This window comes from Panicum virgatum, chromosome 6K (genome assembly GCF_016808335.1).
Source record: "Panicum virgatum strain AP13 chromosome 6K, P.virgatum_v5, whole genome shotgun sequence".
Lineage (NCBI taxonomy): Eukaryota > Viridiplantae > Streptophyta > Magnoliopsida > Poales > Poaceae > Panicum > Panicum virgatum.
This window is the reverse complement of record NC_053141.1, coordinates 975,599-994,362: the sequence shown is the minus strand read 5'-3', so window position 1 is coordinate 994,362 and position 18,764 is coordinate 975,599. Positions and strand designations below refer to the sequence as shown.

Below are 18,764 nucleotides of genomic sequence, written 5' to 3'. Positions count from 1 at the left end.
GGGCACCCTACAGTGACTTGAAGAACAAAATATATTTATGTTTGACAGACACACTTCACTAAATTAATCTGGAAAAGCTACATTAGTTCATCATCAGACTTTAACTATCGAAACACCTTACGCAAAAGCTTAGAAGTCTGTGCATAGAGATCATCATAGTAGGTTCATAATTGTTGAGACAAAAGAACGGAAAGCCATACAACTATACAGCTTGCAGCCATAAGGTTCTTAGGCCGCTCGCACCAGGTCCGGTAGCCCATCCCGTATCGGCTACTGGAGTATGTCTTTACCGTAAAATCACATGCACCGGGTACTGTAAATTCATCCGCTACCATCCCGGATGGTCTCCGGCACTAGATATCCAGCACGGTACCGCGGCCGAGACGCTAAACCGTCTATGCGCGGGCCCCTTTGTCCTTCTTGCCCGTCCCCAACCCCAACCGCCGCAGCTCCGCGCCTCCGCCCCGCCGCGCGTCCGAGCCACCCGCTGGGGCACGGCGCCAGAGGAGGGGCGCGAGAGCCGCTTCGTTTTGGGGCGGGAGGGGGAGAAGGATCCGGCTGCCATGGATCCGCCATGGACCCACCGTGCCTGCCTTCGTGGGCCCTGCCAAGCTCGAGGTCACCGGAGGGAGGAGACCGCGGGACCCACCGAGTAGAGAGGGGGGGATCCGGATCCGGCTGCCGCCATGGATCCGTCATGGCCCCACGTGGGCACCCGCCATGGCGCAGCCGCCGCAGGCATGGATCCGGAGAGGGAGGGGCATCGGCGAGGCGAGGAGAGGCAGAGGAGGCCGGCAAGAGGTCCCGCCGTCGAGCCGGGCCGCCACGTCGAATCGAGGGAGAGGGTGAGGGCGGCGTAGGCCCGCGACTCCGCTCACCATGCCCGCGGCTCTGCTCGCCACGCCCGCGCCTCCGCTCGGCCGGCGGAGCTCGCGGCGGAGGGGAAGATGTGCACCATGGGCCCGCGGAAAGGAGGAGGGAGTGCGAGGGAGGAGGGGCGCCGGTGAGGGAGGAGGGGCGATGCCGAGGCGAGGATAGGCGGAGAGGGCGAGGAGGGGCGCTGGCGTGCTCTGTGCGGTGAGAGAGAGTAAAAAAGAGAAAATTCTAACCTATGGACCCAGCAGCTGGTAGTTGGTATAGAGAAAAATATAGAGTATGGATGTGTGCGGGAGAACTGGATATAGAGGAGAGAATATCGATGATCAAGACGGAATATTTCTTTTAGAGGATGAATTTAAATTACGATGAGTGCGGATTAAAAGACAACCGAATCATCATAGTGCAAATGCTAGGAGTCACACATTTAACTAGCAGTCAAATCAACAAGTGTTTTACGATAGATCAATGCAAAATCTTTCTCATGCTAGAAGACCCAATGTTAAGTTTTTGCTTGCTAGCTTTTGCTTGCTAGCTAGCATCGTGTCAAAGTCAATGTTAAGTTGGAAACCTTAGACTGTGTGGACAAAACTTCGATTACGCAACCAAAATCAACTTAATAATAATGTGTGGAATTATCTTTTGACTAGGAGGAACTCCATTAATTTGACCATTTCGATCTATTACCAGAGTCGTCGTCTATCGAACAGTCGAGATAGTAACTCTCTAGATGCGTGTATACAGAAACAAAAGAAACAAAACAAGGCAAAAGAAACAAAAGCAAGCAGGCTACCTAACAGTGCACTGTTCTACTCCTGGGAAGAGGAAGGGGAAGAGATGCTACCCATGGTCATTAAGCAGACAAGGCGCATCAGATTAAAGATCAACAGACAGGTCCAGCCACACACACTTCTCTTCAGGTGCTTTACAAAACCGAAGGTTCCTTGCACTATCGCTGATGAATCCAGTTATTTTTTCAAAGCCAACCCACTAGAGAAATCCACAGCACATTACCCTGTGATGGTGATGGAGAGAATAGTGGCTTGTATTCCTCCAACCCTAGATGAGTGGGTATATATATGTATCATATACATGGGCCTCTAGATGGGCCTCTATACACATGGGCTCAATATATACCAACACCCCCCGCAGTCTGAACTACCGGCGCAGCGGTGTTCAAGACTGGACAACAAGAAAGCTGACACCCCCCACAGTCTGAACTACCGGCGCAGCGGTGTTCAAGACTGGACAAGAAGAGAGTACAAAGGGCAAATGCCCCCGCAGCCACAACTAGCCACCGGCTACGTTGAGGCTGGAGCGAAACTCCGAGAAGGTCGAGGAGGGCAGTCCCTTGGTGAAGATGTCAGCGAACTGGGAGGTAGTCGGGACATGGAGTACCCGAACATCGCCGATGGCGACTCTGTCGCGCACGAAGTGTAGGTCGATCTCCACATGCTTCGTCCGCTGATGCTGGACGGGGTTGGTGGAGAGATACACGGCGCTGACGTTGTCGCAGTAGACGAGCGTGCTCTTGGCGAGCGGGCTGTGGAGCTCCGCCAAGAGCTGTCGTAGCCAGGACGCCTCCGCCACGCCGTTAGCGACAGCCCGGTACTCCACCTCAGCACTGGAGCGGGAAACAACCGGCTGCCGCTTGGACGACCAGGAGACTAGGTTGCCGCCCAGGAAGACGACGTAGCCGGAAGTGGAGCGACGAGTGTCCGGGCAGCCAGCCCAGTCAGCGTCGGTGTAGACCACCAGCTCAGCAGAAGACGAGTGGTGAAGCACCAGGCCGAGGTCCACAGTGCCACGGACGTAGCGGAGGAGACGCTTCAGCGCAGCAAGATGTGACTCCCGGGGATCATGCATATGGAGACAGACCTGCTGAACAGCGTAGGTGAGGTCCGGTCTGGTGAAGGTGAAGTACTGCAACGCGCCAGCCAGACTCCGATAGCCAGTAGGATCAGCCACCGGATCACCCAGATCAGCGGACAGCTTCGCCTGAGTGTCGATTGGAGTGGAGCAGGGCTTGCAATCAGTCATCCCAGCCCGCTCCAGAATATCGAGTGCGTACTGTCACTGGTGAAGGAGAAGACCAAACGAGCTAGGCTCAACAGTGACGCCCAAGAAGTGGTGGAGCTGACCCAGATCCTTCATAGCAAACTCCTGCTGCAGAGAGGAGATGACACTCTAAAGCAACCACTGACTAGAAGCTGTGAGCACAATGTCATCGACGTAGAGCAGCAGATATCCAGTCTCATCCCCACGGCGGTAGATGAAGAGAGATGTGTCAGACTTGGCCTCGGTGAACCCCAGTGTCAACAGGAACGTGGCGAACCGAGAGTACCAAGCCCGAGGAGCCTGCTTCAGACCATAGAGAGACTTGTTGAGCCGGCAGACCATATCCGGACGACTCGAGTCCACAAATCCGGCTGGCTGAGAGCAGTAGACAGACTCTGACAGAGTGCCGTGAAGAAACGCATTCTTCACGTCCAGCTGGTGCACAGGCCAAGAGCGCGAGAGCGCAAGCGAGAGGACCGTGCGCACAGTAGCGGGCTTCACCACTGGACTGAAGATCTCATCATAGTCCACGCCAGGCCGCTGAGTAAACCCCCGGAGAACCCAGCGAGTCTTGTAGCGCTCCAGTGTGCCATTAGCCCGACGCTTATGCGTCCAGATCCACTTGCCATTCACCACATTGCCACCAGACGGACGCGGCACGAGGTCCCACGTCTGGTTGGCAAGAAGAGCCGCGTACTCCTCTTCCATCGCGCGATGCCAGTGAGGATCTGCCAAGGCGTCACGGACAGAGGAGGGTACTGGAGAGACCCGCGGCAGTTTGCACAACCCAAATAGCAATCCCAGGCAAACTCAAAGTTCCACTTCCACTCAGTGCTCCACAACCCGAACACATCATCACAATCTAAATAGGATCTTACTTACATGGTACAGGGTTCTCTCTTAAAACACTCGCAGTTTCACAACACAGTTAAGAAACAGCATGGAATGGAGCTCAGGACTGAATTGGTTTGATCTTGAAGTGGAGGTTGATGAGCGAAAACACAAAACACTTCAGATCCTGCAGACAAAAACATTGGGAGGAATAAGTTAGCAATACATTTCAATTACAGCACCATGTCCTGTGCACAACAAAATAATAACAAAGCCTTTTTTTTCTTGTAAAAAAAGTACAAGTTTTCATAGATATTTAAACCAGACAGTCAAGATTGGCTAACACATCCAGAACATTGCACGCTCTTGGACCATGTTCAAACTACAAGCCCACGACAATGATCCAGAATTTAATGTACTCAAACATGAAAATGATTCACTAAGCTAGCCCAACGAAAGGCCAGAAGAGAGTAGTAAAATTAAAAATGCACATAACCAGTGAGCAACATAGCAGGAACAATACAGACGTAACAAATATTTATCTTTGTACCCACCTCAGAGTTCTAAGTCCACTACATATCTATATCTTACTGCCAATTTCAGATGCAACAAACCAACTGTCTGTTTATCCAACCTAAAATATTCCACAAAGCAAGTACCAAGATGCAAATAATAGCATCTGATTGAATTTCAAGAAAATAGAATAACCATCAGCTCTACAATGATACAATCAAGAATTTATCATGCAGTCAACCATGAAAATCCTCACTAAAAAACCAACAAAAATTTAAAGTTGTACTCATATAATCACAGCAACGTTTGGCATTTTTAAGGAGAGTCATACAACTAGTTAAGAACATAACACAACCATCAACAGAGGCATAATGATTTTTTGTTCTTATTTTTGCTACCTAACTCACAGGCGAAATTCAGATACACCAAACCAACCCAGCTGCTGTTTACCAACCAGAAACTATTTCCTGAAAATAGTACTGAAATCAATGTTCTTATGGCGTCGCCTAGGCGACAAGGCGCCCTATTTTGGCCCGCCTAGGCGGCTAGGCGGTGGTGACTCGCCACAACTCGCCTTAACGCCGTAAGAACATTGACTGAAATGCAAACGATGCTCAACTGTAAGAGCTCAACAATTCTAGGGTATGAAAATCCAAAATATTGGGGAAAACTTTAAAGAACCAGCAATCATCTATCAACTCTACAGACTTACACAATGATCTTTCTCAGACATATAACTGGATTGTTAGGTCAGGAAAGTAAAGTGGTTAAGTTTCTGAAGGGCAGTTGGTACTAGAAAAGGCATAAACCATTGTTCGTCTTTTCCCCTACATCCAGTTTGAACTTAAACAATCCCGGGTAGTGAGAACCAGTGGATATTATCCAGAGCAAATATATAGCTTCTAAAAAATGACAGTTATCTCAATGCTACCAAAGAATCAAAGTCCAACTATAAGATTTCTTGTTCAACATTTACATTCTGCAGATTTTTTCCATTAGTATAAGACTATTATATCAGGACTTCAAGGTGCAACATTTTCCTCCAAAGAAATAACAGTATTGGACTCATTGCCTATCTAAAATTCTAGAGTATGAAGATCAGAATATTGGGGAAAACTTTAAAGAACCAGCAATCATCTATCAACTCTACAGACTAACACAATAATCTTTCTCAGACATCTAACTGGATTGTTAGGCCAGGAATGTAAAGTGGTTAAGTTTCTGAAGCGCAGTTGGTACTAGAAAAGGCATAAACCATTGTTCGTTTTTTCCCCTGCATCCAGTTTGAACTTACACGATCCCAGGTAATGAGAACCAGGGGACATTATCCAGAGCAGATATATAGCTTCTCAATAATGACAGTTATATCAATGCTACCAAAGTACAACTATACGATCTCTTGTTCAACATTTTCCTGTTCTTGTTCCACATTTACATCCTACAAATTTCTTCCATTAGTATAAGACTATTATTTCAGGACTTTAAGGTGCAACATTTTCCTCCAAAGAAAAAAGAAATAACAGTATTGGACTGACTGCTTATCTAAAATTGTTGAAACTTGATTTAAACGCTCTTTTTGTGCTCACAAGTCACCAGTTATTAAAACAAAATATGAACTTACCCCAATATCCATAATACGCAATTAACATTAGCTGGTCAGCAACTAATCAGTTCAATTAAGGACTACCACTATACCAATGGCCATAACAAGGTTCCCAAGTCTGTACTGTACCAAATATGAACCTAATGCTGGGCTAAGCTACACAAGAATTCTGCAAGTCATCAATAGTTGAAGCTACACAAGAATTTGCGTGAGTATTGCCAGTTACTGTAGTCACCAAAATTGTGGAGGGCCGCACCAAACGAACAATGTAGGCAGCTGTGGGAGGAATGTGGGGCTGAGGGAAAACCTGGACGAGGTAGTAGAAGATCCGCAGGCCCTCCGGGTCCTTGCTGGACTGGACATCGACGAGGGAGCCGATCTTGGAGGTGGTGAAGGAGATGTGCTCGTTGCCCATGACGATCTCGAGCTCCTGCCGGCCGATGCGGTCGGGCTCCGGCCAGTTGCTGTCGTCCTCCTTCATAATCTGCAAGCAATCAAGTCAAATTCCGAACGGGATGGTGGATGAATCGGAGCCACATCGGACTAACATCGGACTCCTGGATGATCCTCCTGGCCTCGCGGAGGACGGAGGGGGAGACGAAGACCTCCTTGCGGATCATGGTGTCGTTCTTGTAGTTGGAGTTGTTGGCGTAGCGGAGCTTGCCGTCGGGGCGGAACTCGAACTCGAGGAACTCGTGCCCGAACTTGCCCTTGTGCCCCACGTAGTACCGCAGGTAGAACTCGCCGCCGACTCAAAGGACTCTTCTGCAAATATCCATCGGAGTGTTTCAGTTTCAGGTGAGACTCGATTGTTCTAACTATTAAAAAAAAGCGACTCGGTTGTTCCTTTTGCTGGTGCCTGGTGCCATCGTTGGCAACTTGGCATTGAGGCGTCCACATTTTTTTAGTCAAATTGTTCCACAAGTTTGCAAAACACCCAATAGAATAATTATTATGCAAAGACAAATAGCAGAGCAAACTTACTATGCAGGTTTCAGGAAAGAGTGTTTCCTCTTCCTGCAGGAATGCAATCTGCTTCTGACACACAATTAGCAAAGCATCAATCAACTTCCAATTTCATATCATACACACCATTTTTCACATCTGGGCTCTTGGAGTGAATGGAAGCTAATCTATATTCTGTAATATCAATTCTGTCACAGACATGCAGTTTTCCACAAACCACAGTGAATAGCATCGGTGTAGGAAATTGCTGGAAATGTGGATTCAGAACAAGAGTTTCTTCAGTGAAGTACATCATTGCTGTAAAGTTTACACATGTCTACTGCAAGCTTACACATGTCGATGTAAAGTTTTTTTCCTCCCACTTTGTTTTGGAAAATGGCAAAATTGCCTCTTTGTTAGAACCAAATCAATCTGAACTAATTGTTCAGCCACAATTCAAGTAGCTAACTAGCAATAGAGGTTCAGCAGGGATCTGAATCGATAGAAATAAATAATCAATCTGCTACAAGCCTACAGCTGCACAGTTTGGGAAACTCTGGGTCGCTTGGAGGCCCCCATGAGCTCAACCAGTGACGGCAGTGGCCGCGGCACTGACACGTTCATCGATCTGTACAGCCGTCTCAGGTTCGCATTAAGGACCTTTGATGATCCAACAGTGGTTGAAGGATCGCTCGCCCTTTCAGAGCTCTTTCCGGTTTTTGATGTAGTTGCTTCATTCTCTGTTGCCTCCTTGTTGATTGTAGCCGAAACTGTGACATGCACAGTTGAGATCTCTTTAGTCACTTGGATTCTATTTTTACTTTCATCGGTCACCTTATGCTGGCAAACTTCCCGTAAATCAGCACGAACAGTCAGATTCTGTTCTTGGGCTTCCACCAATTCAGCTTCCCCTTTCCCTTTGTCATCCATACACTGTTCAGGATCTGCACACAAACTCAGCTCCTTCCTTCCATTTTCAGTCAGATCAACTACTTCAATTCCATATTCAGGCTTCCTGTCCTTCAACAGCTCAGATTCAGAGACTGAATTCTGCTCCTTTGTTGCAACTTCAGTTGAATCAATTACGTCAACACTGTCATCAGGGCCAGGCTTGCTATTGTTACACAGCCCCATTTCAGTAACAGGGTCCTTGGCTTCAAGTTCAACATTATCAATCATCTCAACACTCTGATACTCATGTTCCCACATTTCAGATTCGTGCAGGACTAATCCAAACCTCGCGCTTCCGAACAGCGTCACTGGTGGCTCAACTCTGATCTCAAAATCAACCAGCGTTGGTTTTGCAGCCTCAACCTGATTGTCATCATCAGAGCCACGGTCATCAGTACAAGAACTGAACTCTTCCTCGCTCTTCCCTACAGCTTCTACCGCCAGCGCTGCCTGCTGTTTGCGGGTACCAGTAGCCATCCCATCAGGTATCCCGAGCAACTTCCAGATGGGATCATCAGGACCAAACCGGGACAGGGAGCAGTTCTTCTTGACATAGCTCAGATCCATTGCCATGCACGGAGGCGTCGTGGAGACAACCCATTTGGGCTTGAGGATCCCCAGCGCCTGCTCCAGCTCCTCCCTGGACGAGTGCATCGACAGGCAGACGTGCCAGACCCCAAGCTCATCCCGCATCGGCTCCGTCAGCGCCGGCTTCCGGTCCGCCGACCCATCCGGTGGCTCGTAGTACGCGTACCACTGCGAGGACGGCCTGATGATGAGGGGCTCCGGCTGCTGCCTGGCGCGCGCCAGCGCGAGGATCTCCGCGGCCCGCTCCGACAGCCGCGGGAACGGGATCACGTGGAAGCGGGTGGAGGGCGCGGCGTCGTCGGCGGCGAGGATCTCCGGCGCGACGTGCGTGAGCGTCTGGTGGCAGTCTGAATTCTTGTCTCTGTCGACGTATATCCTGGACCCGAACGCCTTGGACACCTCGATGAGGACGTCCTCCTGGCCCAGCATGTCGCACACGAGGTAGACCACCGGCGCGTTAGGGTGCTTCCAGATGCAATTGATCACCTGCAATCAGAACAGTTGGGTGAGAAATTCAGATGATAGGAGCTCCAAATCCAATCGGGTCGCAATGTGTGCCAAGCAGGAGGTCACCTGGCGGATGGAGTCCTCCTTGGTGGGGAACTGCAGGGGGCACCGCGCGAAGGTGCAGTCGAGGAAGAGGTAGTCGACGCGGCGGGCGAGGAGGGGCGTCAGGGCGCTGAGGCAGTCGGGGGTGAGGCGGCAATCGCCGGTGTGGAGGACGGCGCCGAAGGGGCCCTCGAACAGGAACATCACGGCGCCTGCTAGGAGCCACGACGAGGTCGGTTGCAGCCATCCGAATCGGCGAGGGGGACGAGGAGGAGGGGAGGCGCGCGGCCGGACCTGGGCAGTGGTTGGCGTCGAAGGCGGTGACGGTGAAGTCGCCGACGGGGTCGGGGACGCGCAGCGGCGGCGCGCCCGCCTCCAGCTCGACGAACGCGGCGCGGTCGAGGTGGGGGAAGATGCGGAGGGCGATGAGGACGGTGAGGCGGGAGGCGTAGACGGGGGAGGAGGCGGAGACGGCGGAGGTGGCGGCGATGCCGGCGAGGTGGTCGCGGTGGGCGTGCGTGAGGAAGCGGTGGCGCTTGAGCGCCGACGCCGGGGTCCAGGTGTCCACCGCGAACGGCAGGCCCCGGGGCATCTCGACCGGCATCTCGTCGCCGTCGTGGTCGGCTGCGGCAGCTCCCTTGAAGCGGAGGGCGGGAGCAGAGGGAAGGCGGGAGTTTTTTTTTTCTTTTTTCTTTTTCAGAAGGCGGGACCAGTCTGCTGGTCTGGGCTGGGCCTTTGGGCGGGTTTGGGCTACGCTTTGCCTGTGTCGATAGGCCCATGTCTCGATCCAACAAGCCCCTTCTTTCCTCCCTCTTCGAGCAGAAGCCAACGGGGAGAGGCCAAAGGCGGCGGCGATGGGGTTCCAAGATGACCACGAGGCGCTCCTTGCTGCTGCCGGAGCGGGAGCGGCGGGCGGGCGAGCCGCAGCAGTCGCTGCCGACGTCAAGGTGATCTTCAAGTGCGCCACGTGCACCCTCAAGGAAGGCAAGTACCCTGAGTGGTGGACCAACAAACACCGGGCGGAATGCCGCAAGATCCAACTGGCGCGAGTCAAGTACAACCAAGACACGGCGGCGCAGCGCCTGAGAGAGGCCGCAGCCCGCGGCAGGCCAAAAAGGAGGTGAATATGTTTCAGTATGAGTAGTAGTTAAGGATTCGTTCATCATCATAGGAACAAGTGAGGGTGAGATCGGAGAGAAGTAATCGCTATCGCTGGTCGTGGACCATCTTTGCAAAGACGTTTAGTGCAGACTACTCAATCGGATGTTTTGAATCACATGGTTGCGGTGGATGTTTTTGTTGCGGCCATTTTACCCTTTTTGCCTTACCGCATCAATCTGTGTTCGTAATAGTTATTCTGCTGTTCTCGCTGCAAGGCTTCAATTGCTGAATTGTTGCCAGGGATGTGAAACAGGAGATTCAAGGCCTGCAGGATGTGGTTCTGCATTTTGCCAATCTGATCCTAGTTTCACCTTTTGATGAAGAAATACAATGTGCATCTGTTCCTTGTGATGATTGCAGGATGCCATGGTTGTAACAGCACGGGCATGATAAGATCAATCTCTATAATGTGTGCTGCTGCAGGCTACATCTGTTGCCTATCAAAGTTTAAATAAAACCAAATAAGTTGCACAGCATTGCATTGCAAAGGTACAAACTTAAATTAACAATCGATTACCTACATGCCTGCTCAAATTTGGTGTCCTAGTGATGCGGGATGTACAGATGGAGCCATACCAAGTGATGATTCTCCAGAAATAGTTTCACTGGCATCATCGGTTTGAACGGAATCCAGCAGCCTTCTTTTCTGCAGGGAAAGAGCTCCTACGGTAATATCTGTTGATTCACCAGATTCTGAAGTACAAAGGCGACTTCAGAGTTGTTGGTTCAGAAGAAGAAACTGATCTCATCTCATGATGGATTGATTCTCTGCTGTGAAGAGCATTGGATAGTTTCCTACTTAAATAAAGCTGCTGTTCTTTGTCAAAATGGCTAGATGATTTTCCACAAGTTTTTTTTCTCTCACGCCTGTCAAATGATCGAGACTTGCTCCTACCTTGGAATCTTCTGCTTGAACTCCTTTTTGGGTCTCCATGCAAACTGTACGTGGTCTTTGCATGAAATTCTTGGTGGAGTGTTTTAGTGCAATTCCATGCTGAGGATGTACCCTATCAACATGATTTTGTCTATAGGACCAATTGTTGGTGGTGACTTCCTTAGCAATAGGCATAGGAGCCCGACCAACATATTTTTCATTTCGAACATTTGTAATTGTTGACGCACACTCTCCATAACTCCTCCACAATGACATTTTCTTCTCTTTTCTGGCTCTCTTTCTAGATACTACAAGACAGAAATCATTGTCGCTGCTTGTGTCACTGCACAAATGGACTGCTTGAACTCCATTGCATGCACCAATGCCATTTTGGGAACAAATTCCACTGTCGTAATCAGACTTCTCTAGCCAATTCTCATCAAATCCACTCTTATTGCTGGAAAATTCTGTCGCTTCACATGGATCAGGTCCACGTTCATTTCTTAATATCAACAGAGTCTTGCTATCATGATTACCACTCACAATACTGCCAGAAAAACAAGTTTCTTGAGTTGACCCTGTAAATACGGAATTTTGAGCGTTGTCCAAATACCTGAAGTTACTGCTATTACATTGTCCACATGATCCAGGGAACGAACTTGCTGATCTGGACAGTTCCATCTCATCACAGTAAGATGCACGGGAAGCTGAACCACCTGAGCAGCAAGGGTACCCGTTATCATTGTCACTCTCAGGAGCCTCTTCAGAAGCTTCCTTAACAGATGAACTGGGAGAAAAAGTTTCCTCAAAGTAAATGTCACCAACATGCTTAGGTGAAAGTGCCAAATCATCACAATCACACACATCGACAGCAGGGGCAGCATTGTTGCTCTCTGTGCATTTAGCTTCAGGCCCATCCATTGGTTTCCTACAACATTGACTGTGCTTCTTGCTTTTCTTTTTGCTCTTCCTTCTTGAAGTATGTCTTGCGTTACCACTTGGCTTGGTAAAGATGTTGACTAGGAAATCCGAATTGGAGACGCTATTGGATTTGGTGGATTTATCTTCCAGTAGCCTCGATGAATTATCTGGCAATCTTCTGTGACTGTGAGATCCATCTGGAGCATTAAGCACGAAAAAAATTGATGGCAAGGTTGGTGATAAGGAGGATGGCGAGGTTGGTGATAAGGATGATGTCTCTGAGGCTCTCTTCTGGAGATGTCTGTTGATATGAGGAATGATTATTTCCATTCTCTGTGAGTGATGGCGATTTGTAGTCACAACAGAAATTTAAGGGAATAACTGTCACGACAATACACCTGGCAAGGAAGCGAATATCTTAGTAATTAGCAAAGGACGGATCGAGAGAATTGGCAGAGCCAAAACACGGGAAAAGAAATTCAGTTAAGGGCAGCATGACATACACAACTTGCAAGCTTTGTTGCAAAGATATGTTTCTGTATGTAGGCTTGCAAGTCATAAATTAAGGGGGAAAGAAAGATAGAAAAATGAGATGGACTCAGAAAGGAGTAAAACATGCACTTGTGGCATAAATTGGACGTGCATAGACAGACAGGTGGAGTTAGAGAAAGAACATCTGTGCACCTCTGTTGTTGCTGTCTTGATTCAAGGTGAGCTATAGAGATGTCATAATCCAGAAGAACCAAAGATAAATGGTCAAATATAGAGAATGTATTATTATAGAAGAGCACAGTGATGTGTCCTGTGCTTTCATCAGGAGAAAATCTTATCCTCATGATCTGTTCCCTGAGTTAAAAAGAATGCATTTTTTACGTTTCCTCCATCAAAAGTCAAATTGCAAAAAAGAAAAGTAAAATCTATACAATGTTGCTGCTGGCTAAATAAAACAGCTAGATGTGAAATTTGGGACTACCACATTGTTTTCACTGTTCTGAACCTGATAACAAATAGTGTTTTAGGGAAACGGAGGGGGAAAAGATGTTATGGATAAGAAGACTTATCTCCACCGGCAACTGTGTCTAAGGATGAATTTTTTAACAACTTTGCTTGGCACTTTGAGCAACTGTTGACAAAAGAGAAGATGTTGACACATGATGATTTGGTTGAGTGGCTTCCAGAAAATGGAAAGGTTAAAACAGGGTAGCTCCTAAAACCTAAGGAACCACTATATGCAGTGGTGGAGCCAGAACCGAATGGTGGTGGGGTGTGTGGGTGTGTGTGTGTGTGTTGGGGGGGGGGGGGATGTTGGCCAACAAACAATCGATTTCATCCTAGTCTCAGTAGCTACACAAATCAAGTGTTATATTATGTAATGCTAAACTAACTAACTGCATTGGAAAGTGCGACTAGCTTGCTAGTATGTCGAGGTCCCAACTGGTTAAACTTATGCCCTTGTCTGCGAGGAAGAGAAGGCAACGAGAATACCCTTAAACATCAGATGATATTTCTATTTTGTATGCATGTGTTGCGGACGCTTTCGTGGGCATCACCTATAGGCGCACTCGGCTCAAGAAGAAGTCTCAACCAGCGACATCTAGTGGCTAGATTATTTCCATTCTTGTTAGACTTTTACAAAGTTTGTTTAGGAGGATAAACTGACAGTATTTTTAGGAGATTGTTTGTTGCAGCCGGCTACTTAAGGAGCTCGGCAGAAACCATTCTGTTTAAGCAATAGATGAGATCTTAACAACTCAGAGCCTCCAAGGGAGGGCGAGTTAGCTATCTCTACGTTGCCAATCCATCTGCTACATCAGCATGTGTGCGTCAAGTGCTTGTTGGATATGGGCTATACAAGCAGTTAAAGAACATAGCTAATTAGGGAAAAAGAATATGTTATGGGTGTGAGAGTGTATACTGTATACATGCATGTGTGAGGCTGGCAGATTTAGAGCAGCTCGAGCAAAAGATGCAGTAGATAGTTCCTTATTATTAGGTTCTTCACTTATTTATAGAAAAGAAAACATAAAAAACAAGCAAAGGGGATTTCCTTGCCTGCACAGGATGAGTAATGCGTCCTGGGTCCAACAAAGGGAACAAAATCAAACCAATGAAAACCTAAAACACGCATCATAGACCAAATCCTCTACTATAAAACGAGTTGACATTGCTATAATATTCCTTTTTATTTGCACAAATTAAGAAATTATAGATCTACTATAAGACAGCTTAAAAAGACATCATATTGCACATGTTAGTGTTAAGTCGTCTTAAAATTCCGCATCATGAGACCTCTAATAATTTTTTTTGCATAATGAAAAAATAAGCGAGTCATCATATTCAAGGATGAACATATATTGTTGTGAATCCAAAATAATTTCTAATTTATAAGGTGCGCAACTCATAAAAGGAAAGATATCAATGTCTAATATTTCATAATTGCCAAGCCGTCATCATCCATCATTAGTGGTTATTATTAGATAGGTGATCCCTTTTATATAAATATCTGATGCTGAAGAAAATGAATCAAATCTTTGTTAAGTTAAATAGAAAAAAATATGTCGAGAAGTACCTATTCCTTCTTAGTTACTGCAACTGACAAGCATCAAGCAAGAAATCAGATCGAAACCATTGTGTGGATAAATTATAAAAATATTAGGATGCGCTTATGTGATCCAATGAACCGGTATTTCTAAGTTAGCAACCATGCATAAAATTCATGGAAGAAACAAAATGTTGAATATTGTGACACAAATTGCACAACAGATGAATGAACAACCCTCACCTAGTAGCTTTGGCCCCGGTGAATTTGTCGATTTTGTCTTTGTGATGGTCTTCATGGGATTGTATGTTTGTAACTGAATGGCTGGAGTCTGCCTTTTTTTTCCCTTGAAATCAACATAGACGGACAAATGAGTTTAATTCCACAATATAAATCTAATCAACGTGATAGATGCCATGTGATGAATAAAGAGATTAATGGCAAAATCAGGAAGCAAAAGAACAGATGCAATAACACTGTGGTGGGGATTGGTACAGCCAAAGCCTATTGGTCGTCGGCACCGCATCCGGATGTGGCGGTTCATGGATGTGTGACCGCACTGACCGCCGGCCGGCCGGCCGGCCACCAGACAACCTACCAATCATGGCAGTGGCCGGCCCCCATGCGCTCTGGATTTGTGGGCCTGACGACAAGGAAGACGGTTGGTGCCCTAACGGGCTGGGGGATCAATCTCACCTCGAGAGACAAACAGATCTAGTAGAGCCCCTGTCGAGAAAGCTAAGGACCTTAGCTGCTAGGGTTGACAAATTGCATGCAACGAGCGGACAACCGTATCTTCAGGGCGGGGGCTTGAGCGACAACGACCTCGGATCCATAGGCAGATGAGCTCCACTGGGGAATTGAGATCGAGGATGGAACATGGAAGGGAAGAGTAGTACGTCTTCTCATGTCTTGCAGTCTTGGGGAAGGAATTGCTAGAAGAGGAAAAGATGACATCACGATAGGCAGGCAGAGTCAGGGATGCAGCGGCAGAGGAAGAGGCGCCCGTACGTGTACTTACTATGGCCCTGTTTAGATTTTTATATGTAAACACAAAAAAGCCGTAAATACGGAATCTTACTAATTTGAAACACTAAATGAAGTCTATTTACAAAACTTTTTACATGGATGGACTGTAAATCGCGAGACGAATCTAATGAGCCTACTTAATCCATGATTTGCAACAGTGATGCTACAGTAACCATCCGCTAATTATTGATTAAACATGGATTAATTAGCATCATTAGATTCATCTCGCGATTTACAACCCATCTATGCAAAAAGTTTTGCAAATAGACTTCATTTAATACTTCAAATGCCTTGTTTACATCTTTACAAGTTATTGCAAAATGAACTAAACACACCCTATACATACAATACCAGCGCGACTGTAGGGCCTGTCGCATCAACTCATCTCTCTGTCACCCTCTTTCGTGAGTGAATTAGACAACTTAACATTTTAATATAAAATTCCAACTAATTTACATATAAAATAAAACTATTGCATATTCCTCCGTCTCAAAATAATTACAATTATGATTTTTCTAATGTGCAACCCTTGTCCCAAAAGAGTTTTGCAACCTATAGTCAATCCTAACTAGATACTACTGTACAAATGTGTCGGTGTCCGGACCTCGCGTCCCAGCACCAACTAGTAATGATGCTGCGTGTCCCTATCCCTACATGGTTGATGCAAGAGATAACACAATGACACCGGGATTATCCTGATTCCGGCCGACGAGGCCGTACGTCCAGCAGTGAGGGGAGCACTATATTTCTTGCACCGTGGTGCTTGTAGTAAGGGGGTACAATCTTAAGCGAGAGAGGGAGAGAAACTCCTAAGTCCCTGAATGTGCTAGGGGTAGATGAGGCGAGTGCCAATATCAGGAGCTGTGAGTGCGAAAGTGAGTTCGCGTCTGCTTCCGTGCTTGCCCAAACGTGTGCTCCTCCCTCCTTTTATAGATACAAGGAGGGAAGGGTTACATGCGTGCGTGAGCAGTGAAACCGTCTCCTCTTCCCCGGATTGGGGGAGAACAGTTGGCGGTTCCTGCCGCCGAGTGCAGTAGAGCATGGCGCCGGGCGTGGTTGTCGTCCTTGCGAATCCCTTTAGCCATGTCCAGGGCGTGTCCTTACTCTGTGGCTCCAGTCGGTGGTGTGGCGGTTGATGTTGAGGTGCGCAGTGTGCCGTGCTGTCGAGTCGGGGCATCGAGGGTGCTGATGATGGCGGTCATGCCCAGTCAAGGGCCGTACCGCGTCCGAGGGTCGTCGCCCATGTCTGCCGAGGGTCCTGCTGTTGTCGGTCAAAACCCACCGGCGAGTAGCGACAGACAACACGAAGAGCCGGGAGGTCGCCGGGGCGCTGGCAGGCACTGCTCCATCGGTCAACGGCCCGCAATCCGGCACACGCCGACGCTTCCGAAGATGCAGGGCGTGCCACCTGACCTATACCTGATCAGGAAGGTGCAAACGTGCTTTCGATGATTTGCTTGCATGCACAAACACGTGTAAATATTAGTCCGAGCCGTGGTCGACTCCCCGGGACGACTCTTGCATCGGCTTTCAAAGAGCCGATCGAGTCCCGGTGTCGGATCAGATCTGTGTATCCGGATATCAATGGATAAAGCATATAACTGCGGAAACTGCTTCAATTAAATATAGCTAATCCAATCCACGATGGTAAAGCTTCACTGCTAGATCGGAACATCCTACACGTAGTTAAGCCTAACGAACATAATAGATAACCGTACTTTAACCAGAACAGAGGCCTAAGAATAAGCAAAAGCCGATTCCCAGATCAATCCCCATTAAGATCAAGGCAAAGCATCTAATACGCTGCCGGATCATCCAACCCGTTTGCAAGGCCTAACCTAGCAGATATTAAGTCAATTCTTAAGTATAAGAACGAACCATAACAGATTAGATCTACTAGATAGAAAAGAAGCAGGGTGTTATCTCTACGCAACTAACTCTACGCAACGAGAATTAGCTTAAGATTAATGCATAATCACGAAGAAATAACATGACATTCGTAGATGATAAGCAACAAGAGCATGACAGATCTACTAAAGGTCATGCTACGAACATCAAGATAGCTAGTACTACTCGCCATAAAAAATGCTTCAGTACGAGTAATACCAAGGTAAAGACAAGAACAATGCTGCCCTGATCACAAGAAGTGATCAGGGCAGCATGACGCTTACTTGGATGAAACCCTAGAATTAGGGGCGGCGGTGCGCCAAGGTGTTGTTGCAAAACATGATGACGTTCTCTTCTTTACAAATATCATATGGTACATATTTATAGTCCGGAAACTTGGAAAAAATCTAAACTAACGTGTTCAAATCGGACTCTATCTCTAATCCAAACTGAACTAATTCTAAAGATACATGGCCCACACGGCCCAAATACTCACGCAGGAGCCGATTTACAAGCCTTCTTTAATTCCTGCTTTAAGCCCAACTCGCTTGCGGCCCATTAATTAACCCTGTTAATTTATAGCGATAACGCATGCCCCCCTGATTTTGGCAATGATAATTCCAGAACCACTCCGTCACTTCATCTTCCCGTTGATGCTCATTAAAACGCACCACAACCACCATGGAAGACGCAACGTCTCTTCAACTGGCTCCTCGTGGAATGTGAAACTGTCGATCCATCTTCTATTTTTTTTACTACTTAATCTCATCCCGAATCGACTCCTTTCACCGCAAACTCACCTTCCTCCCAAAGCCAAACAGCGCAGAACACCTAAACCTACAGCAGCCATGGCGATCTCCTCCTCCTCCGGCTCCAACTTCATCGGCTCCCCTTCTTCCCCCTCTTCCTCAAGCTCCTCCGTCTCCTCCCTCGACTCCATCCCCGAGAGCCGGGAACCGACGCCGTAGTATGACCCGACGGCGGCGCACAAGGCACTCGCCCCTCTACACTGGGATGCAGAGGAGTTCGATTTCGGGGTCGTCTCCGAAGACGACGAGCCCAAAACTGAAGGCGAGGACCTCCAGATCCTGTTCCTGGAAGAGCCGGAGAGCGACAGCGACGACGGCTTCTCTTGGGATGGAGCCGATTCCTCCTCGGAAGAGGAAATCGGCTCCTTCTGCAGCGGCGATGACCCGACGGTTGGAAACGCCTTACAATTCCTCGGGTCCTCCGAAGAGGACAACGAAGAAGAAAGCAACGGCGGCGACGGCCGGAGCAGTGACATCGAGGCCTGGGGTAGCAGCAGCTCTAACGACGACGGCGACGACGGCGATGGCGGAGACGCACCGGCGTGAAGCCCCAAGCGCCGTAGGTACTAGGTACCTACGAGCGGTAGATGTAGGTAGCACTGTAGGAGTAATACTGTAGAGCCGAAGGAT

General features: G+C 47.9%; 3 protein-coding genes across 6 annotated transcripts; all 3 read right to left on the bottom strand.

Moving 5' to 3' along the window:
* Positions 1-3,726: 3,726 nt before the first annotated feature.
* LOC120711129 (protein mago nashi homolog 2-like) lies at positions 3,727-6,648 on the bottom strand. The gene is made up of 3 exons (XM_039996548.1): positions 6,430-6,648; positions 6,189-6,365; positions 3,727-3,952 (listed from the first exon to the last, which is right to left on the bottom strand). The coding sequence occupies exons 1-3, from the start codon at positions 6,499-6,501 to the stop codon at positions 3,887-3,889; spliced, it is 315 nt and encodes a 104-aa protein (XP_039852482.1). The 5' UTR covers positions 6,502-6,648; the 3' UTR covers positions 3,727-3,886.
* A 434-nt stretch (positions 6,649-7,082) lies between these two features.
* Positions 7,083-9,580, bottom strand: LOC120711125 (protein artemis-like). Its single transcript, XM_039996541.1, has 3 exons — positions 9,209-9,580; positions 8,939-9,126; positions 7,083-8,851 (listed from the first exon to the last, which is right to left on the bottom strand). Exons 1-3 carry the CDS (start codon positions 9,516-9,518, stop codon positions 7,358-7,360), a joined length of 1,992 nt encoding a protein of 663 aa, XP_039852475.1. The 5' UTR covers positions 9,519-9,580; the 3' UTR covers positions 7,083-7,357.
* A 450-nt stretch (positions 9,581-10,030) lies between these two features.
* LOC120711126 lies at positions 10,031-15,135 on the bottom strand. Of its 4 annotated transcripts, none has more exons than XM_039996542.1 (4): positions 14,653-15,135; positions 12,555-12,716; positions 10,593-12,268; positions 10,031-10,512 (listed from the first exon to the last, which is right to left on the bottom strand). In XM_039996542.1, the coding sequence occupies exon 3, from the start codon at positions 12,198-12,200 to the stop codon at positions 10,875-10,877; it is 1,326 nt and encodes a 441-aa protein (XP_039852476.1). In that variant the 5' UTR covers positions 12,201-12,268; positions 12,555-12,716; positions 14,653-15,135; the 3' UTR covers positions 10,031-10,512; positions 10,593-10,874. The 4 variants fall into 4 exon arrangements, with proteins under 4 accessions (XP_039852476.1, XP_039852478.1, XP_039852479.1 ...); XM_039996544.1 differs by having other exon boundaries at positions 10,597-12,268; XM_039996545.1 differs by having other exon boundaries at positions 10,601-12,268.
* Positions 15,136-18,764: the final 3,629 nt, after the last annotated feature.